Source organism: Phaethon aethereus (genome assembly GCF_964289735.1).
Source record: "Phaethon aethereus genome assembly, chromosome: Z".
NCBI classification, from domain to species: domain Eukaryota; kingdom Metazoa; phylum Chordata; class Aves; order Phaethontiformes; family Phaethontidae; genus Phaethon; species Phaethon aethereus.
In genome coordinates this window covers 12686992-12711497 of record NC_138577.1, presented here as the reverse complement: position 1 = coordinate 12711497, position 24506 = coordinate 12686992, and the positions used below count along the sequence as shown (strand labels likewise).

Sequence of the window (24506 nt, the reverse complement as noted above, 5' to 3'; positions counted from 1 at the left end):
CCTCTACTCTCTGAGGAGACATCATCCACGCATCTGGTCCCTGCTTGTGCTCAGCATCGGTGGCTGGAAGCCCCCTGAGGTGAAGGGCATGTAGGGGAGGTAGGGAAGGAAAACAGCAATGTGAGTATTATCAGAGTGGGGGAGGGAAGGGTCCCTTCCCACCAGCTGATGCCCCCCCCCAACCCCCAGTGCACCCGCTGCCCTGCTCAGTGCCACCAGGCTCAAGGGTGGACGGAGACCTGTGGGGCCTGCTGAGGTGCTGGTGCCCGGCTGGCTCTGCGCTCCAGGGCCAGCTGCATGCTCCAGATGCTAAGAGGCCGCATGTAAGCCAGTGAGCGGTAGACTTTTTTCTCCCGATAGGCTTCCGGTGTCTGAAAAGCCATGCCCAGCCGTTCCCAAACCATCCGGTAGCAGCCCTCCGCTGTATGAAAGCCTTCCTCCACCAGCCCCTGCAGCAGAGGGAAGACAACCATGAGTTCATCCACAGAGCACAAGGAGATGGCATGTGCCAAGGGATGCAGGATCACCACTCACCTCCTGGATCATGGTGGCAGCCAAGGCATAGACCACACCAATCCACACCTCATTGGACTGCACACTAGAGGTGTCGGGCATCCCGTTGGGTCTCATGCCATTCACTGCTCCCATGGTGCCACCGGCAAAGCTCATGACGTTCTTCTCAAAGATAGTCTTGAGTGCACTGACAACATGACTCTTGGGGAAGACCTGTGGGTAGAGAGAGAGAGGCGGGGGGGCTTTGGGCTCAGCACTCATACAGACCCCTCAGGCTGGGTCTCCAGGGAACAGGGTTGCGTGTTCCATTAGAAAGAGGTCAGCGCTGCTTGCTGGGTAAATAAGCCACCTCAGGAAAGCAACAGGAGGAATTAAAAGCACCTCATTGCCCTAAAAGAAAAAAAGAAAAAAAAAAAAAAGCAGTTGCTCAACAGAAGAGATGTTGAACTTCATTCTACGGTCCTCCTAGGGAGGCTGATGACTCATCCAACTAGTGTGTGCCCATAAACAACCTCTCACTTTCAGTCACTGGCCAACCCCTCCAATCTCGTGGGAGTTTGCTTCAAGACCTGGCCAACCACACCATCCTCATCTTGGTTCATGTTCAGCACTGCTCGTTTCTCAGGCAAACAACTATTTCAGGCCTGGACTTTCTCCTACACTGCAATGCCTACAAGACATGGGACAGAGGTGGCCAAAGGATGGTCTGGGATCACTGAGGCTGGAGGTTATCTTCGTGCCAAAGGGAAAGATTATGGCAAAGTCAGTCTGAAGACATCAGAATGCAACTTGCAGCTGCAAAGTGAATGTTGTGGATAACAGTAGGTAGGTTTGGGTAAATGCTAGGAATCTTGGAGAAAAGAAAAAAAAAAATTCAGCTCAAGGGAAAAAGAAGAACGGGACTTAATTTTAAGTGATTTCAAAAGGACTTTAATCCTTCCAATTTTGTAATCAGGTGGAGATGCAAGAGTTTGTGGCCTGGACCAAGGGGAGTTTGAGATGAGAGAAGGGGCAGCCTGGGGATGAAGAGGTCAGACTGAGACGCAAGAGATACCTGATGGTTTTCTGTGTCTGCTAGGAGAGACTTGAAACTTTCAATCCAAGTGAAAGTTAAACACTTGCAGAAAGTCAATACTGCTTGCTGGATAAACAGCCATTTCAAGAGATTATCAGGAGGAAGTAAAAACGTTTCCCCTCTGATAAGAGGAAAAAAAAAAGTTTTTAAATAAACCAAGGCCAAGAACTCAAAACGCTTCTGAGAACAGAATGAAGTATCACTTCAGACTGAGTAAGTTCTTGGCAAAAATGTAAAAAAAAAAAAAAAAAGAAAAAAAGAAACCCACAAATCAAAGAAAAAACAACCAACCAACCCTACCTGAGCATGAAAACACCTGCCAGCCAAACAAAAAGCACTGGAGCAGCAATGCAGTGAGAGCTGCATTAAGATGAAAAGCCTCTGGGCACAGCTGAAAGTAAATTAAGCTTTTGCGCTGCTTTCATTACTGGCAATAAAACTAGGAAGTGTCAGTGCAGTAGAAGTCACTGTCTCGGTGAGAAAAGTAAAGCTCAGGACTTGGTGATGTTGCACAGGGAGGTCTGGCTCCTTTCCATCCCACCCCACCCAACAGCGAGAAAGCCATAACAAGAACTTTGCAGGGTGACCAAGGTCAGGAGCGATGTCTCAGAGCAACCGTGACATCTACTTGCAAGAAAGGGAAAGGCCAGGCAGCTCCCGGCTCATCAGCACAGCCCAGGGACGTGCCAGACCCTTCTTGCCCTTCTGGTGCCACCAGAGCCAGGGGGAGCAGAAGGTGTGATGACACCAGGCAGGAGCTTCCCACAGGAGACCGGGCAGTCCAACCAGACAGCTTTAGCGGGCTCAAAGGAAAGGCAGCAGATCCTTTTTATCTACACTAAAGCCAAGCATCCGACACACTCCTTTCTCCCAGTGTGGCTCTGGAGCTAAGCCCAGGTGCTGTGAGAGAGCAGGAGTCAGGGGGTGGTGTGAAGCAGCCGCCTCTGGCAGAAGGTTTTGGGGCACAGTTTTGTCAGGACTGGGGTCACAGGATTTTCTTACTCGGTATTTCATTACTGACCTGTGCACACAGCAGGAGGGTGTTAATGAGGTTACAAACAGGAGTGCTGCCAGCCAGGCAAGGGATCAAAATACATGGAAAAAAACCTCCACGGTTGTAGTAACAGAAGAGAGACGTTCACCAGCCCCATCCCCAGCGAGCTCAAAGCTCACCAGCCAGCAGAGAACAGTGCCACCTTCAGCAATAAAGTCCAAAGCTATGGAACTGCAAGCAAGATTTTTGGACAGTAGCAGGTTTACTATCTCCACTAAAAGGGATGACTGGGTACTACACCATGAGGTCTGGGCCAGATCGTGCCTGCAGCACCAGGCACAGCCCCAGTCCCCACGCTCCAGGGACCCACAGTAGGATAAATGCAGGAGGGCTCAACCAAGCGCCCATGCCTGCTTAAATCCCACAGCATTCAGCACAAGCTGCTCCCCAGAAAGGTCACCTGAAGCTCCCCTCTGGTACCAACAGATGGTGAAATGGTCCATCACCCTCACACAGCCAAGAGTCATTCCTTCCTTCAGTCAGCTGAAGCGTTTGCCTGTCCATCACCACCACAGAGAGCTCTGGCCTGACAACTGTCCATGTCGTATCTGAGACAAATGGAAGATTCTAGTGTGCTGGAACTAGTGCAGCTGGGGGTGCACGGGGAGCTGGGAGGGGGAACTGCCACGACAGCTGACCTAGGCTGGCCAAAGGGATATTCCATACCATACAACATCATGCTCAGTACATACTCCACCCCCGCTAAAGTTGGGATGAAGAAGGAAGGGGTGGAGGGACCTTTGGAGTGATGGCGTCTGTCTTCCCAAAAAACCATTACGTGTGATGGAGCCCTGCTTCCCTGGAGATGGCTGAACACCTGCCTGCCCATGGGGAGTGGTGAATGGATTCCTTGTTGTGCCCTGCTTGCATGTGCGGCTTTTGCTTTACCTATTAAACTGTCTTTATCTCAAACCATGACTTCCCTCACTTTTACTTTTCTGATTCTCTCCCTCGTCCCACCGTGGGGGAGTGCACGAGCGGCTGCGTGGGGCTTAGCCCCAGCCGGCAACTAAACCACGACAGTAACGCAGGGAGAAGAGCTGTCCTTTTGTATTTGTGTTAGTAACGTCGGAAGAAGACTCCTCCTTTTGTATTGCTGTTAGTAACAGGTTCAGGTTACTAACCTAAGAAGGTTGCCACTTGTTCAGGTCACTGGTTGAGAGAGTCCCTTGGGAGACAGTCTTGAAGGACAAAGGGGTCCAGGAAGGCTGGACAGCCTTCAAGAAGGAAATCTTGAAGGAGTGCCTGCTCCTCTTGAATAAAGGCGCAGGAGCAGGCGGTCCCCAAGTGCCGTAAGAAGAGCTGGCGGGGAAGGCGACCGGCTTGGCTGAACTGGGAGATTTTGCTGGGACTCAGGGAAAAGAGGAGAGTTTATCACCTCTGGAAGAAAGGGCAGGCCACTCACGAAGAGTACAAGGATCTCGTTAGGTCAAGCAGGGACAAAATTAGAAAGGCAAAAGCCCAGCTAGAGCTCAGTCTGGCCACAGTCGTAAAGGATAACAAAAAATGTTTTTACAAATATATTAACAACAAAAACAGAGCCAAGGAGAATCTCCATCCCTTACTGGGTATGGGGGGGAACATTGTCACCAAGGATGTGGAAAAGGCTGAGGTACTTAATGCCACCTTTGCCTCAGTCTTTAATAGCCAGACCACTTATCCTCAGGGTATTCAGGTATTCCAGCCCTTGAGCTGGAACACATGGACAGAGAGCAGAGTAAACTCCCCGCAATCCAGGAGGAAACAGTTAAGGACCAGCTAAGCCACCTGGACACCCACAAGTCTATGGGGCCTGATGAGATCCACCCGAGAGTACTGAGAGAGCTGGCGGAGGAGCTTGCCAAGCCACTCTCCATCATTTATCAGCAGTCGTGGTTAACAGGGGAGGTCCCAGACAACTGGAGGCTTGTCAATGTGACACCCATCTACAAGAAAGGCCGGAAGGAGGATCCGGAAGGGCAACAAAGCTGGTGAGGGGTCTGGAGCACAAGTCTTATGAGGAGCAGCTGAGGGAACTGGTGTTGTTCACTCTGGAGAAGAGGCGGCTGAGGGGAGACCTTATCGCTCTCTACAACTACCTGAAAAGGGGTTGTGGCGACGAGGGTGTTAGTCTCTTCTCCCAAGTAACCAGCGATAGGACAGGAAAAGGCCTCAAGTTATGCCATGGGAGGTTTAGACTGCATATTAGGAAAAATTTCTTTACGGGGAGGGTGGTCAAGCATTGGCACAGGCTGCCCAGGGAGGTGGTGGAGTCATCATCACCAGAAGTGCTCCAAAAATGTGTAGTTGTGGCACTTCAGGATATGGTTTAGTAGGCATGGTGGAGTTGGGTTGATGGTTGGACTTGATGATCTTAAAGGTCTTTTCCAACCTTAATGATTTTGTGATGTACATGTAATTGGAAGAGCTTTCTTAAATTCATTAGTGCCAAAGTAGGAGCTTTTTATTTGTTGTCCTTCTCTGGACACACTTCAGCACCTCAACGTCCTTCATGTAGTGAACACAGGATTCAAGGTGTGGCCTCACCAGTGCCGAGTACAGGGGCACAATCACTTCCCTACTCCTGCTGGCCACACTAGTGCTGATACAGGCCAGGACGCTGTTGGCCTTCTTGGCCACCTGGGCACACTGCTGGCTCATATTCAGCCAGGTGTCAGCCAGCACCCCCAGGTCCCTTTCCGCCGGGCAGCTCTGCAGCTACTCCTCCCCAAGCCTGTAGCGTTGCATGGGGCTGTTGTGACCCAAGTGCAGGACCCTGCACTTGGCCTTATTAAACCCCATTCAGTTGACCTCAGCCCATTGATCGAGCCTGTCCAGATCCCTCTGCAGAGCCTTCCTACCCTGCAGCAGATCAACACTTCCACCCAACTTGGTGTCATCTGCAAACTTACTGAGGGAGCACTCGATTCCCTCATCCAGATCATCTATAAAGGTATTGAACAAGACCATCCCCAGAACTGAGCCCTGGGGAACACCGCTTGTGACCGGCCACCAAGTGGATTTAACACCATTCACCACAACTCTCTGGGCTCGGCCATCCAGCCAGTTCTTTATCGAGTGAAGAGTAAACCTGTCTAAGCCACAAGCCGCCAGTTTCTCCAGGAGAATGCTGTGGGAGATGCTGTCAAAGGCTTTACTCAAGTCCAAGAAGACAACATCCACAGCCTTTCCCTCATCCACTAGGCAGCTCACGTGGTCATAGAAGGAAATCAGGTTGGTCAAGCAGGACCTGCCTTTCATGAACCCATGCTGGCTGGGCCTGATCCCCTGGTTTTCCTGCACAGGCCCTGTGAGTGCCCTCAAGATGAAACTCTCCATGATCTTCCCTAGTACCAAGATCAGGCTGACAGGCCTGTAGTTCCCCAGATCCTCCTTCCAGCCTTTCTTGTAGATGGGTGTCACATTGACAAGCCTCCAGTCTTCTGGGACCTCCCCTGTTAACCAGAACTGCTGATAAATGATGGAGAGTGGCTTGGCAAGCTCCTCCGCCAGCTCTCGGTACTCTCGGGTGGATCCCATCAGGCCCCATAGACTTGTGGGTGTCCAGGTGGCTTAGCTGGTCCTTAACTGTTTCCTCCTGGATTGCAGGGAGTTTACTCTGCTCTCTGTCCCTGTCTTCCAGCTCAAGGGCTGGAATACCTGAATACCCTGAGGATAAGTGGTCTGGCTATTAAAGACTGAAGCAAAGGCAGCATTAAGTACCTCAGCCTTTTCCACATCCTTGGTGACAATGTTTCCCCCCGTACCCAGTAAGGGATGGAGATTCCCCTTGGCTCTCTTTTTGTCATTAATGCATTTGTAAAAACATTTTTTGTTATCCTGTATTACTGTGGCCAGACTGAGCTCTAGCTGGGCTTTTGCCTTTCTAATTTTGTCCCTGCTTGACCTAACAAGATCCCTGTACTCTTCTTGAGTTGCCTGCCCCTGCTTCCAAAGGTGACAAACTCTCCTCTCTTTCCCGAGTCCCAGCAAAAGCTCCCAGTTCAGCCAGGCCAGTCGCCTTCCCCACCAGCTCTTCTTGCGGCACATGAGAGACAAGTGGCACTGGGAGTACTAACACAAAAATTGTTGCAGTGGAAGAGACCAGTCAGATATTTTTCAAAAAAACTGGATAAGGTCAGTAATGGTTGGCCTGCTTGCTTGGGGGCGGTAACCCTAACTGAGGAGTCTTGAAAACTGACACTGGGACAAGCAATCACCATGTTTGTACCTCATGCTGTACCATCCCTCCTTGAAAATAAAGGACACCACTGGATTTCCCTGAATATGTTACCTCAAGATCAAGCTGTGTTACTAGAACGAGATTGTATCACACTTCCTTTGACCTCCACCTTGAATCCTGCTACCTTAATCCAAATCTCTGAGTCTGATGAGCTGCAACAAGCTTGTCTAACCACTATTGAACAAATGTATTCCAGCAGATGAGGCCTATGGGATGAACCCCTGCCTGATGCAGAAGTGAGGGTCTTCGCTGATGGCAGCAGCTACATGCCGGAAGGAAAATGAAGAGCTGGATATGCAGTGCTAACAAACACCCAGACACTAGAAACCAAGGCACTGCCCAGCAATACATCTGCTCAAACAGCATAATTACTAGCCTTGACTCAAGCTCTGGCACCAAGTCATGGAAAGAAAGTCAATATATACACTGATTCTAAATATCATTTGGAGTGGTGCATGCACATGGGGCAATTTGGAAAGAACCAGGGCTATTAAATTCACAGGAGACTGCAATGAAATATGAAATAGAAATTGTGAGACTGTTACAAGCAGTTCTCCAGCCAAAAGAGGTTGCTATAATGCATTGTGGAGCTCATCAAAAGGGAAACAGTGAAATTGTAAAAGGAAGTAAGAAAACAGATCAGCTAGCGAGAGAGGGAGACCAGAAAGAGTTAAATCTAGAAGCAGCTTTAATTCTGGGGTCTTGCCTAGAGCTGTTGCCACCGAAATACACTGAGAAGGAAGAACAATTAGACTGCTCCAAAAGTGATGAAGAATGGTGGGTAATGCCGCTAAAACAGTTACTGGTCCTTGAGAAAATGATGGAAAATTTGCTTAAAAGACTATACCAAGAAACACATACTGAAAATGCAGAGTGTAGCAGTACATTTCTTCATTGCAAAGTTTACCTGCAGTGCCAATAACCCCAAAATCAGGAAAAAGATTATGGGAGGAAGCATGAAACAAGGAGTAACTCCTGGGGAATACTGGCAAATAGACTTTTCAGAATTACCTAGGTGTAACCAATGTAAGTATCTATTGGTAGATACCTTCTCTGGTTGGCCAGAGGCTTTCTCTCACTGTACCAGCAAAGCTGGAAAAGTAATGAGGATTTTGTTAAAAGAAATTATACCTAGATTTGGTATTCCAGATGGTATACCTTCTGATAACGGGCCTCATGTTATTACATTAGTACTGCAAGAAATTTCTAAGTTTTTACAAATTAAGTGGGAATTACATACACCTTGGAGGCCACAATCAAGTGTGAAAGTAGAAAGTATGAATCAGGTTCTTAAAAGACAAGTTTCTAAACTTTGTCAGGAAGCACATCTTAAGGTGAACAGAGGCCTCACCCTTAGCTCTTTTGTGAATTCGAATAACCCCTAGTGTTAAGGAAAAAAAAAAGTCCCTTTGCAATTGTACACAGGAAAGCATACCCTGTGAAAAACTTCTGAACGTCAAGGGAGACCAAATGCATATATACTGTGCTATTAAAGACTTACACTGCAGTCAAAGTAGAGGGAATTGACTCCTGTATTCACTGCACACAGGTGAAGAGAAGACCAGAACCAGATGAAGAAAAGTGAACCTTAAAGCCATCTGAAAAACCCAAGCTTTGATTGACCAGAGATTTTTAATAGCATCTAGGAAATGAGACTTGCTTACAGAGAGGTTGAATGTCCACGAGGACAACTGTTCCAGTGTTACCTATGATGAGCATTGGATAAATCGACACTACTCTTGAGAAGATGAAAATCTTGGGAGTGGTTTCAGTTTGTTTAATGTTCACTGTGTGCAAAGGAAATTTGATCCTGCGACTTAACCAGTCATTTGGGAGAATCCATAATAGTATTAGGATTCTCCCTTCTCCCTTACAGGATGGTTGGCAAGCTTACTGCCAACTGGAATCATGAGTATAATTACCATAATTAAAATTTGTATTGCCTTGAGTTGTGTTAAAAGGTTAATCATACAAACTGCCACAGGAAACTAGGTGATGTTAATGAAAAGAAATAGTAAGACGTACGAGAACTATAAGAAAAGATCTCGGTTTCAAAGGGGGGAAAATAATATGAGACAAATGGAAGATTCTAGTGTGCAGATCGGCAGGAGTTAATACAATCATAAAGATTAATGAAACTGGATCTGGTGGTCACGAAGATAAAGTATTTGTACCTAAGCAGTAAACCATGAAGACTTAGCTGTTCCTGCACTCTTGAAAAAAATGTAACTGTTGTGAAGTCAGCAGAACCCACAGTAACTGGGCTAAAGGTAAAGGTGGGAGATGGTGACCACTGACTCAATTGAGGGACTATGCAAACTGCCCCCCCCCCCGCCCCGCTTCTAGGAGCATATGTGCCAATTTGAATATGCGTAGCCAATAATAAGCAGTGTGGTAATTATTAGCCAATGAATGTAAACTTGGGAGGGTTCTCTGTTGTTTTCACTGATCATGTAACGGGATAAATATGTGGTAATTCCTCGGTGTGGCACACTAGCTTTGTGGAATACCACCTAGTACCCGTATCCGCACAGATACGTGGTAACAACATACCTCTACTCTGTGTGTATACTGGCTTGTTGCACACCAGGTATACATACTTCTGGGACAACGTATGGGTCATAAATAATCCATACGATGGCTCTCCACTTCCGAGACCCATTCTGGTTATTGCACCAGCAGCAGCTGTTCTTATCATCCCATCAGACAAGAGGAGTCTTCTGCCAGTTCTTCTCTTGTGACAGACTTTAGGGCCCCAAATAAGCCTTAGTTCCCTCAGATATTCATTTATGACTTTAAACTGGGCAGCAAATAACATGTGGAAAGTTTCATACACTTTTTGCTCCTGTTTTTAAACAGATAGGACCTTGTTAACAGCAAACCCCAGTGGGACCCTCCTCCAAGTGTGCCAGAGCTGACTGCAGTTACACACCCCTGCTACATGGCCTCTTCATGAGCAGATTTTGGGTTAAGGTGGGTTGCACCAATGTGCATCCAACCGCCTCCACCTGAGCACACGCCACTGCAGGGGAGCAGGCTAGAGACCCTGCACCAGTCCCTAACACTTAATCCATACCATATGCCAGCCCTGCTGCTCTCCTCCAGGCACAGGTCCCATCTCACCCCACCCTGCACCAGGCTGCCCCTTCTCTTACCTCAAACTGCCCTTGGTCCAGACCACAAGCCCCGAGAAACCACTGCCCAGCACACTGGTCTGACATGATGCTGCTGGAGGTGTCGCTCCCACTGCTGTCATAGTTGTAGTATTTTCCTGGAAAAGAGGTAGGAAACTGTTTTAAATCCATAGTTTAGGACCCCAGCTCACATGTGCTGTCCCTACACCCCACTCTGTGAGGCAGGAGCACAGTAGCTTTTTCCAAAAGGCTCTCCTCTCTTACCTTTCCCAAACCACCATACCTTTTCTGTTCCCTCCCTGGTACCTGCTCCTTCCCCTCCGCTTGGAGGGATGGCATCTCCCCTCCTTCCCCTATCTCCTGCAAGGCTCTGCAACCCAAGGAGCAGCCATCTCCCTCCCAAGGGCACACGGTCAGCCAAGCACAGTTCCCCACCGGCAAGCACCCACCATTCCAGAGCATCCTCTCAAACGCCTCCTTGCCCTTGTTCAGGATGTCAGTGTATTTCTGCTGGATCTCGGCGTCCCCGAGTACCTCTGCCATCTTGCACATCATGCAGACGGCTGCCAGCCACAGCCCGCCGCAGTACGCGCTGCCGGAGCAAAAGGAGAGCAGCGTCAGCAATGTGTGACACCCCACAGGTGGCACGGAGCTCCCACAAGAGATGGGGACCATGGTCCCAGCTCTGAGCTACCTCCCCACCCCATGCTTCCCATCTCCAACCCCCATCTGCCTCTCTTGCTCACCTGGCTCCATTTACCACCCACGCATCATATGTCTGATCAGCAAAGCCACCATTTTCGATAAGCCCATCGTTATCCGTATCAAACTTCAACTCTGACTCCATCACAGCCTGCAGGAGAGGCAGGAGATGGTCACACAGTCCCTGCATTCTGGCCACCCATCACGCTCTGCTCAGGAGCGTCTATCGTCTTGGGATGTCACACAGCTCCCAAGGGAAGCGAGAAGGGGGGGATGCCCCATGGTCTGATCTCCTCCCAGTACCTGGCAAACTGGCCACATGTCCCGCAAGTACAGGGAGTCATGTGTCAGGTAGTAGTCGCGGTACACCTGCAGCACAAACTTCAGGTTGAGGTCCTTCCAGTCGGCTGTGTCGTGCATCAGGTAGGCATTGACACGCTGCCACGGCTCGTCACCTAAGCAAGGACAGAGCAGGTACAGCAGGGCAGCAAGCAATGAACAACCCCACTCCTACCCAGGTGCAAGGTCCCAAGGGTGTTGCAATAACACGGTGCACCCTATGCCACCTCCAGCATGAGCAGCCGTCCTGCTACTGCTCAGCTTCCCACCATCTCCCTTGTACAAGCTCCATGCAGCATGGTCTTCATCACCACCTCAAACCATCCAAGCTTTTCATTCCCAGAAAACAAACACTGTTTGTTTGAATGAAAATGTCCATGCACATATGTCTCTCCCACATATGTCTTTCCCACAGCTTGGGAGTCAGCTACCCTGAGAAGGTTGTGTGAGCAGCCCTCACCCCCTCTGCCCCCACAGCAGGCCCGGCCAAGACCCCTCACCTGGGTCCCCAACATCATGAGGCACCACGTTCTTCAGCTTCACCTGGGCTGTCTGACCACACATCAGGTACTGCCGGGTCTGGACATCCTCGTTCACCACTGTGACAGCTGGAGAGGACACGGAGCAAGAGACATTAGAACGGCAGCAGGCACCACAGCAGCTACCTCCGAGCACGGGCAGGACCACCAGCACACCAGGCTGCCCCTTGGGGCTCCGGCTGCAAGATCACAGCCCTCTGCAAAGGTCTGAGGGGACACCAGGCTGCTCTCAGTCTCCCCTCGGCAGGGGACACACAACTGTCACCACCCCCTTAAACAAGGTGGCAGCACCCCGGGCTGCAAGGGAACACCAGTGGGCTCAGCCTTCCTGCAGCCCAGCAAAGGGCTGTGCTCCACCACTGGTTGGGCCACCACCAAGTAGCCTCCAAGCCCACTCAAAGCATCTGGGTCTGCAAACAACTCCATGCTTTTCCTCTGCTAGGGGCACTGAGAGCGCTGGCAAGACCAGGGACTCCTCCAGGGCAGGCAGAGCCAGCTGTGCACCCCCAGTGTGGCCAGAAGGCATCCCAGTGCTGGGCAGAGGAGAGGCAGCAACACTGGGAGTTTGCAAGTCCTGGGCCCACCACAGGAGCTGGAGGGGGATGCTGACTCCACGGCACAGATTTCTACAGCAGATATTGTCCCAAATCCTCCACCTCTTCCCTAGGTAATGGTATCAGCAGGCATCACGCCAGGATCTCCTGGGTCACTCACCAATGTCATACTGCAAGCTGATCTGCAGCTTGGGCCACAGCATGATGAGAGCAAAGGAGGCGTAGAAGTGAACATCATAGGTGTTGTACATCCGGTACTCCTGGCCTGGAAGGACCGGGGAGACGGTGAGGGATGAGAGACCTGCCACAGGGAGGGGAAAAGAGGGGCAGGTCCTCCCTCCCATATGGCCCAGGAGGGTGGGATCTTTCCCAGCAGAGGCAAGAGCTCCCATTTAGAATTGGGTTTTATTCTCTACATATACCACCCAGGGGTCTGGAGAAGACCTCATGCCATATCCTACAGGGCTTGGTCCTGCAAGGGGTTTTGCTGGAAAGAGGGCTGCTCCCTACCCATCAGGGATCCCCCCAGCAAGTCAAAAACACCTGGTGACAGCAGGGGAGGGGTTGAGTTGGGAGCATCCATCACATCCCTGCAAGTTACCTTCCAAATAAGCAAACCTTCCGTACTCCCGCAGGACAGGGAGGAGGTGGGAGAGGCCAGCCCCCGCCGGCCCCTGCAGGTCCTCGGCACAGCAGTCCGGGGGCAGCTCCACCCAGATGGTCCCCCCATCCGTCACGAAGTACAGCTCATTGAAGAGGGCCGACTTGTACCAGGAAGGCAGCTGGCTGCAGGCAAGAGGGAAACTCAACCACAGCAGCCGAGGTGGTGATGGTCCTGCTCTGACCAGCCCCAGGAGGCCACTGAGAAGGTTGCTCCCATCTTCCCTACCTGTTCTCCAGGATGGGCTTCTGCCACGCTTCAATCTTCCTCTCCCACTCCTCATAATGTGTCAGGGCATGATGCGACAGGGCAGGAGCGGCATCACCTCCGCTGCCAAAAAAACGGGTGTACCGCCTGCTGAGCAGGGGTTTGGTGAGTACGCTGTGGCTCAGGCTGGGAAGCCCACCCAGCCACAGGAGAGGGTCTGGACTATAGTGAACGCCAGAATAATGCAACTGCTAGTGCAAGGGTGTTGAGGAGCAGGGGCCAAGGAAAGGGTCCCCTCCGTGAGCTGGCAGGGCCACGGCTGCAGGGAGCAGGTGGGACAAGGCTCCCCAGGCGACACTCAAGCCTGGAGGCAGGGAGAAGGGGACTTCGGGGATGTGAGCCAAGCGCCACTGGAGACAACCCACGCACCTGAGGTGCAGCTTCTCCTTGGAGCCAAAGTGAACACGAGGCATGTCCCAAGCCAGGGCCAGCTCCAGCGTCCTGTGACCCTGGGCAGGCACCCTGCAGCTGGCACACACTGCTGCTGCTGTCACCTCCCCCTTCTCCGTCGGGATGCTTTTACCTGCCGGGACAGAAAAAAAGTATTCCCAAGTGACCAAGGAAGCCCTGTGGAGGAGTGACTGATACTCCCATGCACCCCAAGGGGAATGAGACTATTTGGGCATGCCACAGCCCCCTTGCAAGCTGCAGGGTACATCCTCAGGGTTTTAAGGGATGACATTACCGCACGTGAGTAACTGCTTTTTGCAAGCAGGAAAAAAATACCTGCCATGGGCGGAGGGGTTAAAAAGAGTAAGTCATCAAAGCAGAGGCAGGAAAAGCCACCAGGTACGAGTGGAAAGGACAGAGCACCCCATGACTTCGTAACTGCGCTGCACTCAGAGGCACTGTGACTTTCTAGTGACAGTCATTGTTTCCAGCTTTTTGCAGGGTGCTTGAACTGTGCCTGTGCCCATATTTACAAAAAGCCCTGAGGAGGCTGGATAATTATATGCTGGCTCTGACATGTGTACCAGGTAAACTCATTAAAGCAACAATTTTAACAGAAGCACAGATCTTGACTATGGTAATGCCTGGCATGCACAAAGGAAAACCACATCCCAATAGCCTGGGGAGCTCTGAGTACATCTAGGCAGGAAACTTAGTTTTCCAGAAATATTTACGTAAATGCTTTATTTACATAATTTAAGCTTCAAGAAATCTTGCAAAGGCCCAGTGCCAGCATCACTAGTTTGTCAGCATCATCCTTGTTCAAAAGCTGGCAGAGACATTAGGCAAATGCTCAGCTTTTACTGCAGTAAGAGGTTAGCAGCAAGGGCTGGGAGACACCACCCTGCTTCAAGACTTCTGCTAAGGAACTAAGCAGATAACTGAGGACGATGCAGAAGTATCATGGGAATACTAGAGACCTTCAGGGAACCAATGTAGTAACAAGAGGACAGCAAGTGATGGCAGCACCAAACCCTGAGGACTACTGAACACCTGGTGGAATGAATCTGATGTGGACCAGCTCACAGATCTGGCAATGGGAACTTGGGGAAGATGGCTGGGCATCACCCCGGCTATTCAGCAGAAATCTCAACTCAGTGTGCAACCCTACACAGACTAACAATATACTCGTATGTGCAATTAATTGAGAACAGCCCCAAAGTGGTGCTAACAGCTTTTGGAGAACCACAAGGACAGTGTGACAAGCAATGGGAAACTTGGATGCAGCCTAAAGATACAGACAACACCAAGCTGGGTGGGAGTGTTGATCTGCTGGAGGGTAGGAGGGCTCTGCAGAGGCATCTGGACAGGCTGGATCGCTGGGCAGAGGTCAACTGTATGGGGTTTACTAAGGCCAAGTGCTGGGTCCTGCACTTTGGCCACAACAACCCCATGCAACGCTACAGGCTTGGGGAGGAGTGGCTGCAGAGCTGCCTGGTGGAAAGGGACCTGGGGGTGCTGGTTGACAGCCGGCTGAACATGAGCCGGCAGTGTGCCCAGGTGGCCAAGAAGGCCAACAGCATCCTGGCCTGTATCAGAAATAGTGTGGCCAGCAGGAGTAGGGAAGTGATCGTGCCCCTGTACTCAGCACTGGTGAATCCGCACCTCAAACACTCAGTTCAATTTTGGGCCCCTCACTACAAGAAGGATGTTGAGGTGCTGTAGTGTGTCCAGAGAAGGGCAACAAAGCTGGTGAGGGGTCTGGAGCACAAGTCTTATGAGGAGCGGCTGAGGGAACTGGGGTTCAGTCTGGAGAAGGAGAGGCTGAGGGGAGACCTTATCGCTCTCTACAACTAGCCAAAAAGGAGCTGCAGTGAGGTAGGTGTTGGTCTCTTCTCCCAAGTAAGTAGCGATAGAACGACAGGAAATGGCCTCAAGGTGAGCCAGGGGAGGTTTAGTCCAGATATTAGGAAAAAAATTTGTACTGAGGGAGTGGTCAAGCACTGGAACAGGCTACCCAGGGAGGTGGTGGAGTCACCATCACTGGAAGCGTTCCAGAAATGTGTAGTTGTGGCACTTCAGGACATAATTTAGTGGGCATGGTGGTGTTGGATTGATGGTTGGACTTGGCAATCTTAAAGGTCTTTTCCAACCCTAATGATACCGTGATTCTGTAAAGCTGGGAACCAGTCACAGCACCATCGAGAGCTTTTTGTGATGGCAGCAAGGCAGCTGGAGGAAGGGAAATCCACCCTTGCTTGGATGGTGCCCTGCAACCAGCACGGCCACCTGCTACCCCTGCTCCCCCTCTGCCTGTCCCACAGAGGACCAAGGGACTCACCAGAGGGGGAATCCAGCCTGCCGTCCTGCAGGAGATCCTGCCACACCTCTCTACCTGATCCTGCGGGATTGAATGCCGTGAGGTGGGTGACTCCTGTGCCAGCCTGGGGAAGGGAAGAGTATCATCAGGGGCTGGTACTTTTGAGGGGCAGATGCAGCTTCTCCCCTGCCCCCAGCAAGAACTCTGGGACCCCACACTCACTCCCCACATGCTGCCCAGCAGTGTTAACTCCAAACCTACTCACCTGCCGTCCTGCAAGCTTCACCCATAGTGTCTCTCCTGGCACCCACCCCCGAAGAGGGTGCCCTTGGGGAAGTGCCCACTCCTGCTCCAGCAGTCAGGCAAGCACCGAGGACCAGTGCCAACCGCAATCCATCACACACCCACCCTTTACCAGCTGCCTGCACGCAGCCCCAGCACATTCAGGAGGACTCTACAAGCCCCCCAGCAGGGGCCACACCACCAGTGCCAGCCCTTTACCTTCTCCCGGGCAGAGATGGCAAGGGTGAAAGGGTTCACGCGTGTGCAGTGGTGCAGCAGGACTCCAGCAACCCTCTCTCCTTCCTTCTCAAAGGCAAAGGGCTCGTTCCAGTGTCCTCCGCTCCTGTCCTCCTTAGTTCCCGTGCCATTCTGCAGGCTGAACATGATGGAGACGTCCACATCTTCATCCCTCCCATTCTCCACCTCCCAGATGAACACTCCCACCGGCAGGCTGGAGTCCTGGCAGAGAGAGGCAACACTGCATATAGGGCTGGTGCTCCATGGTTAGCTGTCGGATTACCGCTTCTTCTGCTGCTGGAGAGCACACGTGGGATGCAGTGGGAACAAGAGCACCAGGAACAACTCAGACTGAGTCCATTGCCAAGCTGGGGACCAGCAGAGGGAGCAGAGGAATTTGGGGGGTGTGCAATACAAAACTCAGATCACAAGCCCTGGGCTAGGAAACCCCACACAGGGCAATACACAGATGGAAAGCAACTTAAGATTAAGGCTCAGACGGGTGTCTCACCACCCATACGCTCAACAGGTTGACACAGGCTCACGTGCTTCGCTGGGGTAAGAGGAAGGTCAGGTGTGTCAGCAGCACAGCCTGCCGCCCTTGCCCGCGGCTGGGAGCGAGCAGGAGCAGCGTGCCGGAGCGGCGAGGCATCCCTTGCTGCCATCTCGAGCTTCCGCATCGCTGTGGGGGTTCCTCCCGCCTGGGAGCATTGCTGAGCAGAGACACAGGGAAATGTTGGGAAAGCCCGGCTGGGAAAGCCCAGCTAATAAGCAGCTCTTCCCCTGGGGATGGACAGCTAAAACACCCTCAGAAAACACCCAGCTCACAAACCAACCCATGAGTACAGGCTGAGAGTTTCCCAAAAATGCTACCACCGGATCCTCCGGGCAGTAAGGCCACAGCTCTGGACCTGCCATTCCGGGTGGACGGGAGCTGGGATGGTCACAGGACAAAACCAAAGGCAGGGAACAAGCAGTACAAAGAGCCAAAGCACAGGTCAGAGGAGAGAGGAGCAGCTACCAGAGCTAAGTACAGGGGGGAAAAAAAGGATGAACCTTCCAGCCCCCAGGAGGGGCAAAGCCTTCCAGGGTCCTGCTGCTACACACCTGGCAGCTGGCACTAGGGTCTTAGGACAGACGAGACCAGGCCAGGCTGGGAAAGAACATTAAGAAGGTGACAAGCCTGGTTGTCTTCAGACAATGCCGAGCTGGGCAGGAGGGACAAGGAACTCCTCTACTGCAGCATCGCTGGACACACAGGCAATGCTTAGAGGTCAAAAACTCACCAGCTCCAAGCCTCTGCTAGCAAAACAGGACAGACTGAGCATCACACAGTACAGCCCTGTCTTTGGTGTGCCAACTCTTTCCCCCTCCCACGCAGGCAGCTCTGCCACATCCCTGCCAACCCGCTCCGTACGAGCCGTGCTGCTGCAGCGCGGCGTGGCCCAGTGCTCCCACAGGACAGGCTGCCACCAGCATGGAGCCATCACCTCCTTACCTTATAGTCATGGGGGATGACGGGAGAGACCTGGCGGCAGGTGAGCACCACGTTTTGCCCCGGGAGCTCGTAGACCATCCAGGCACGGGGGTACAGGGCATGGTAGAAGGCGTAGTGGCCACAGTAGCCCCAGTTCCAGCCTTGCAGCGTGCTGGGTGTCTCCACGGACAAGACCTGCTGGTAAACTGTCTGCCCCTTGCAACGCAGGCACACCGTGAACTGGGGAGAAGAGAAGCACATAGAGGACATGAGATGAGCCCAAGAGCAGATACTGCAACCACTCAGGCTGCTGCAGTGCTGCTCGTACCCCTCGCAGGCCCTGCTGCACCTACCTGGTTGGCGATGACTGTTTCGTAGTGATAAATGCCAGGGTTCAGCTGCCAGCGGCAGAACTCACCCCGCCAGCCACGGGTGATGGTGCCTCCCCCAATCCCACCCAGCGGGCACCCTGACAAAGATAACAGAAATTAGCACCCCCATTCCTCCCCGTAGTAGGATCCAGCTCAAGGACCCCGCCATGCAGCTCCGGGGCCCCTCAGCACTGCCCGCACCCCAGAAGCTCCTTGACCCCCTCCTGCACTCTAGCACCTTGAAAGCCCCATGTGAATCCCTGCCCAGCCAGCACACAAGGTATTGCACCACCCCAGTGCCCAAACTGGAGGCTGACCGTAGATCTGCTGCAGAGGAACAGCACACAAGAGGTCAATGAAGGCAGATTTCTTCTCTATACGGGTCTTCTTGTACCACCACCTGAAGTACCTGCAGAGGAAAGAGGTATGAAAGGAGTCAGGAGCAGGCGTCACTGTCCCTTCAGTGGCGCTGGGCAGGATGTACCAGCGCACATTGCAGCTGCCCCTCTTGTAGCAATGTACAACGGGAACCAGTGTCCCACGGTGCATGGGGTGGCAGCACCTGCCATCCGTCTGCAGCATGTATCGGTCAGCAGACACGAGCAGGCAGAGCTCAGGCACTTCAGGGCTGCCTGCAAGGGCACGGCACGAAAACGGAGCACGCCAATACCAGAGAGCAGAGGTCCCAGCTCATGCAGGGGCAGGATGCTTTCCCAGATGCACATGGACAAATGGGAACACACACAAGGACTACCATCACCACCACCTCTGTTCCTGGTAAGGCATGTCCTGCTAAGGAAAGTCTGGGAGTAGAGGCACAAGCCCAGAGAAGGTATGTGCTGCTCCAGGGACATGAGCATGACTCTTCCACCTTCATGTCCCCATTGTCACACGCAGCCCTGCCACACAGAATCATAGAATAGTTTGGGTTGAAGGGACCTTTTAAGGACATCCAGTCCAATACCTTGCAGTGAGCAGGCACAGCTTCAACTAGATCAGGTTGCTCAGAGCCCCGTCCAACCTGACCTGGAATGTTCCCAGGGATGGGGCATCTACCACTGCTCTGGGCAACCTGGGCCAGGGTTTCACCAGGTTTTTCACCCTCAGTGTGAAAAAACTTCTTCCTTAGATCTAGTCTAAATCTACCCTCTTATAGTTTAAAACCATTACCCCTTGTCCTATCGCTACAGGCCCTGCTAAAAAGTCTGTCCCCATCCTTCTTACAGGCCCCCTTTAAGTACTGGAAGGCTGCAATAAGGTCTCCCCGGAGCCTTCCCTTCCCCAGGCTGAACAACCACAACTCTCTCAGCCTGTCCTCACAGCAGAGCTGTTCCATCCCTCTGATCATTGTTGTGGCCTCCTCTGGACCCGCTCCAACAGGCCCATGTCTCTCCTGTGCCGAGGGCTCCAGAGCTGGATGCAGGACTCCAGGTCGAGTCTCACCAGAACGGAGCAGAGGGGTAGAATCCCCTCCCTTGACCTGCTGGCCACACTGCTTTGGATGCAGCCCAGAACATGCTTGACCTTCTGGGCTCTGAGCGCCCATTGCCGGCTCATGTCCAGCTTTTCACCCCCCGGTACCCCACGTCCTTCTCGGCAGGGCTGCTCTCCATCCCTTCATCCCCCAGCCTGGATTGATACTGGGGGTTGCCCCGACCCAGGGGCAGTACCCTGCACTTGGCCTTGTTGAACCTCATAAGGTTCACAGAGGCCCATTCCTCGAGCTTGTCCAGGTCCCTCTGGATGGCATCCCTTCCCTCAGGCATGTCAACCACACCACTCAGCTTAGTGTTGTCTGCAAACTTGCTGAGGGTGCACTCGATCCCACTGTCTATGTCATTGATGAAGATATTAAACAGTACTGGTCCCAATACAAAATCACAGAATCATTAAGGTTGGAAGAGACCTTCAAGATCATCAAGTCCAACTGTCAACCCAACACCACCATGCCCACTAACCCATGTCCTGAAGTGCCATGTCCACACATTTTTCGAACACTTCCAGTGATGGCGACTCCACCACCTCCCTGGGCAGCCTGTTCCAATGCTTGACCCCTGCGGGACACCGCTCATCACTGATATCCACCTAGACATCAAGCCGTTAGCCACTACCCTCTGGATATGACCATCCAACCAATTCCTCATCCATTCAGTCCCCCCATCAAATCCACCTCTCCCCAATTTAGAGAGAAGGATGTTGTGGGAGATCATGTCAAAGGCTTTACAGAAGTCCAGATAGATGACATTAGTAGCTCTTCCTTTGTCCACTGATGTGGTCATTCCATCACAGAAGGCCACTAGGTTGGTCAGGCAGGATTGCCTACCCTCTGGTAGGGCTGCCAATTACCTGGCTTAAGCACTTCTCCTCGGTGCATTCCAGGAGTGTCCTGCATTGCATACAGCTCCAGTGCCACATCCTCAGGGCTGACGGCACGGGGCAGCCTCTCCCTGGAGGAGGTGATGCTCTCTGCCTGCAGCTGACAGAATCCCGGGGACTCACCTCCACTTGCACGCCAGCTGCACAGCCTGGCACTGCCCATCAGATAACTTCTCACCCAAAGGCCTGGGAATTGAGAGACACCCAAACAGGGGCACACCTGCACTTGGGTGTGCCGCCACCACTCCGGGCAAGAGGAGCAGGGCTGGGTTCCGAGTCGGCACTTGTAAAGGACTAGCTTTTGCTAATGAACCGCCCCAAGTTAAATCTTCCATACGGAGACAATTAGCATACGGAAACCAGCTACCAGACCAGAAGCTGCTGAACTTCCCCCAGCGAACAGACAGGCAAGACGCAGCCGGCGGCTCCGCAGCGCAGCCCTGGGCGCCAGCCGGGCGGCGAGGCACGGGAGCCCCCGCGGTGGGCAACGTCCCCGACCTACCGGCAGGCACCGATGCCGTGCGGCCGAGAGGAGAAAGCTACAGCAGCCTGGAGCACACAGCCACTCGGATGGCTCGTGGGATGCAGAGCCCGGATGGTGGTCAATGGGTGGGCACTAATCCCCTGGGACACATACCCCCAGGGGCAAAGGGGGAGAGGCCCTTTCATGACATCCCCTGCTCCTACACACTCCTCCCCAGCAAAAAAAAACCACGCTTGCCTTTTTGGCTGCGTGGTCACTGGACATTCACCTTTATTCACCAACATCTAAGGTCCCCAAATCCCTCCCAGGGTGACATTTTCCGGGTCGCAGTCTCATACGACCCAGTTGCAGCCCGCTCTCCATTCCCACATATTCACCTTCATGTTTGACTGTTTAAGGACATTTTGCCTGCAGAGGTCCAGGGCACCCACGAGAACCAGCCTGTCCTGCATGACCGCCCTGAATCAGGCCCTGCTGCTATCTTCAAGCTACATCTGCTGCAACTGCTCTTCTCCGAGCTGAGACAGCCCCAGCTTTATGCTGCCGAGGCGAGGTTTTGGCAGGGTGTTTGCTCTCTCAAGGAAATGATTTTTTTTTTTTTTTTTTTTTAAACCCAGTGTCAAGAAACCAACCCAGCTGCTTCCCCAGCAGGTTTCTGGCAACAGGAAATAAGGTTCCCAAGCAGAGTGGCTGTGGCATGGCACAGCACCCCACCTCCTTGGAAAGGAGGTGACAATTTCAAAAAGCAGTTTTTCCAGGAGCATGCAGTGGAATTGCTCAAGTCAAGGGGAGAAGGTGGTCAATGTTCGATTACTGGCTATTAACAGCTCCACCAGTGCTGCTGCGGAATAACCAGGATAAAGTCTTTGTGTTCTGCAGCACCAAAAGTCCCACCAGGTCCAGAGGGCATTTCTTTCCCTTCAAATTGGCAGTGGAATTAAAACCTGGCTGGACATCACCCAGCTATTCCACATCTGTGCCATGACCTCCTCCGAGGGCACACCAGCCACCGCTGCGGAAACCTGCCTGCACCTCTCCCGCTGCCCCGCCAGCCCCAGCACCCACCGCAGCCCAAATGCTCGCACTGCCTTTTCTTTCCAGATTTGCAGCTGTGGGCGTCCCCACGAAGGAGTTACCCTGATGAGCCCTGATTAAGGAAAACCTCACCTCAGGGCTGTCAATACCCCTGGCTGTGCGACCTGCAGCAGGGGCTTGTGCTGCGGGAGAGGACACCCATCAGCCAGAGGTTTAACTCAACATGACACCACGTCAACCCAGGATGTGCTGGCTCCTCTGCAGGTCCTAGGCTTCCTCCACTGAAGACAGGCAGCAAGCCCGAGGCGCTGCCAGCAATCTCGGGAGGTATGAGCACCTGCAGCAGGTGACTTTGCGCTTGATGCGCCAAGCAATGCTCGACTTTGAGAGCATCCCTGGCACAGGTGCCCCTGAGAGAGGGGTGCTGCCCATCATGGGTCATCTGGGAGAGGGCACGCCAACCTGCAAGACTCCAGAGGTTCAGACCCACGCGCCACACCGCAGGACTGGGCTCCAGGCTCTTCTTGCAGCACCAGCACCCAAGTTTCCATCTGCTGGCTGCCTCCACTGGGCAGACACACGGGTGCCCACCAACACCAGGAGCACGCAGTCTCCCACATATCCTCACACCCCTGCTGTAGCTCCCCTTCGCCAGCCACCACTGCTGCCCTCAGGTTCTAATTCAAACCCAAGCTGGTATTTCTCGCTGCCCTGGCCCTTCCTCTCCTCCGCTCTCTAGGCTGGAGTCTCCTTGCCATGAAGCTTTGCCCTGCACAACTATTTTGATATGACCACCAAATTACCTCCTAAATTTGTACAGAGGGAAGATGCCGTGGTTTGACTATTAGCTTCTTGCTGAAAACACCTTAAAACCTTTTTCTAGGACTGATACAAGCCACTTCCATTCTGATACCCCAATGAGAACAGCCCAGGAGTGGCCTCCCCGCTCACCCCACCAGAACTTCACACTTTCCAACACACTCAGCTCATCCCCAACCTGCCCTGGCAGCTTTTCCAGCCGCCTTTATCCCATGCACGACCCACGCTCTGCCTTCCCTGATGCCCAGGCTCACGTCGGGATGTCTCAGGTCAGACCGGCACGCCATGCACCCCGAAGCAGTCTGCTATCTGCCCCTTCATCAGGCTTTGCAGGAACCAGCTTTGCAAGCAGCACCCTCCAAGGACATCAAGCAGGGAAAAAAACCTCAGAAAATGGAGGCAGGAGATATAAAGCAAGCACAAGGAAATAAATCATGCCGTCATCGGTTTCAATGTTCAGCCTGATGGGTACACAAACACCGCCAGCACCCAGGCAGCAGTTTTAAAGGTTAAAATAACATTGTTGTTTCCCACACACGTTTTTCCTGCTTACTTCCAGCTCAGCCTAATGCAAAGTCAGGAGAAGTCCCCATTCCCAAACCTGCTACAGCACACTGCATTTCAAAAACCCTCCCCATTAACCTCGAGTTCAATCTCCACCAGCAAAAAGTGCCCAATGCAAGGGGCCGAGCACCTGACACTGGCCAGGGAAGATGCAGCAGTGACGGGCACCAGCATCAAGCCTCGAGGGTGGGAGATGGGGGGCCTGCCCCGTGCCACATCCCCAGAAGCGATGCCCCGAGCCCTCCGAGCTCCCGCTAGGCTTTGAGGAGCCCGAGCGCTGGGTTCTGCCCCTAAGCCAGCTTCGGCCCGTCTGCACCAGCGCCGGCAGCAGGCCGGCGGGTGGGTGCCGGCAGCTCGGTGCAGGAGGAGAGCGGCTCCCGCCAGCCCGGGGCCTTCCGCGATCCCCCGCACTCTGCCCGCCGTGCACCAGGGCATGGCCAGTGCCTCCCCGGGGGCAGCCGCCCACAGCACCGAGGGGCTCGAGTGCGGCGCGGCTTTCCCACGCCCACGGCTCTCCTACCCCCAGGACACCCCCTTACCCCCTCCCCCGCCCTCCAAGGTGTTCTCGGTCCCCGTTTCCCCCCCGTACCGCAAGGCGAGGCCGATGTGCCGCAGGACGTCGCGGAGCGGCACGTCGGCGGCGCCGTAGGGCTGCCGCGGCTCCTCGAAGCGGTGCGCCAGGCAGACGCGCCAGCCGGCCGCCGCCACGCCGCGGCCCCGCGCCGCCCCCTCGTACCGCCGCACCAGCGGCCCCGCCGCCGCCGCCGCCTCCGCCGCCGCCGCCGCCATCGCCGCACCCCCCCCCGCGCGCGCCCTCTTCACCGCGCGAGCCGCCCCGCCCCGCCCCGCCCGCGCCCTCGGGGCACGGCGCCCCTCGCGCCGCCGAGCGCGTCCGGAAACCCGGACCCGCCCCGCTACCGGCGCGACCTGCGAACCCGAGGGCGCCCGACCGAGCGATGCCGAGCGGCGCCCGAGTGATGCCGAGCGGCGCCCGAGTGTTACCGAGCGGCGACAGAGCGTTGCCCGAGCAAGCCCCGAGCGCTACCGAACGCTGCCCGAAAGTTGCCGAGCGGCGCCCGAGAGTTCCCGAG

At 53.5% G+C, this 24506-nt stretch overlaps 1 protein-coding gene across 1 annotated transcript; it reads right to left on the bottom strand.

Moving 5' to 3' along the window:
* Window positions 1-221: 221 nt before the first annotated feature.
* On the bottom strand, window positions 222-24204 carry GBA2 (glucosylceramidase beta 2; the record flags this gene model as incomplete). The annotated part of the gene is made up of 17 exons (XM_082013746.1): window positions 222-449; window positions 535-726; window positions 10020-10135; window positions 10448-10590; window positions 10745-10851; window positions 11004-11155; window positions 11540-11647; window positions 12293-12397; window positions 12734-12918; window positions 13022-13147; window positions 13430-13583; window positions 15792-15894; window positions 16272-16511; window positions 17788-18006; window positions 18120-18235; window positions 18455-18546; window positions 24005-24204. The coding sequence occupies 17 exons, from the start codon at window positions 24202-24204 to the stop codon at window positions 222-224; spliced, it is 2586 nt and encodes an 861-aa protein (XP_081869872.1).
* Window positions 24205-24506: the final 302 nt, after the last annotated feature.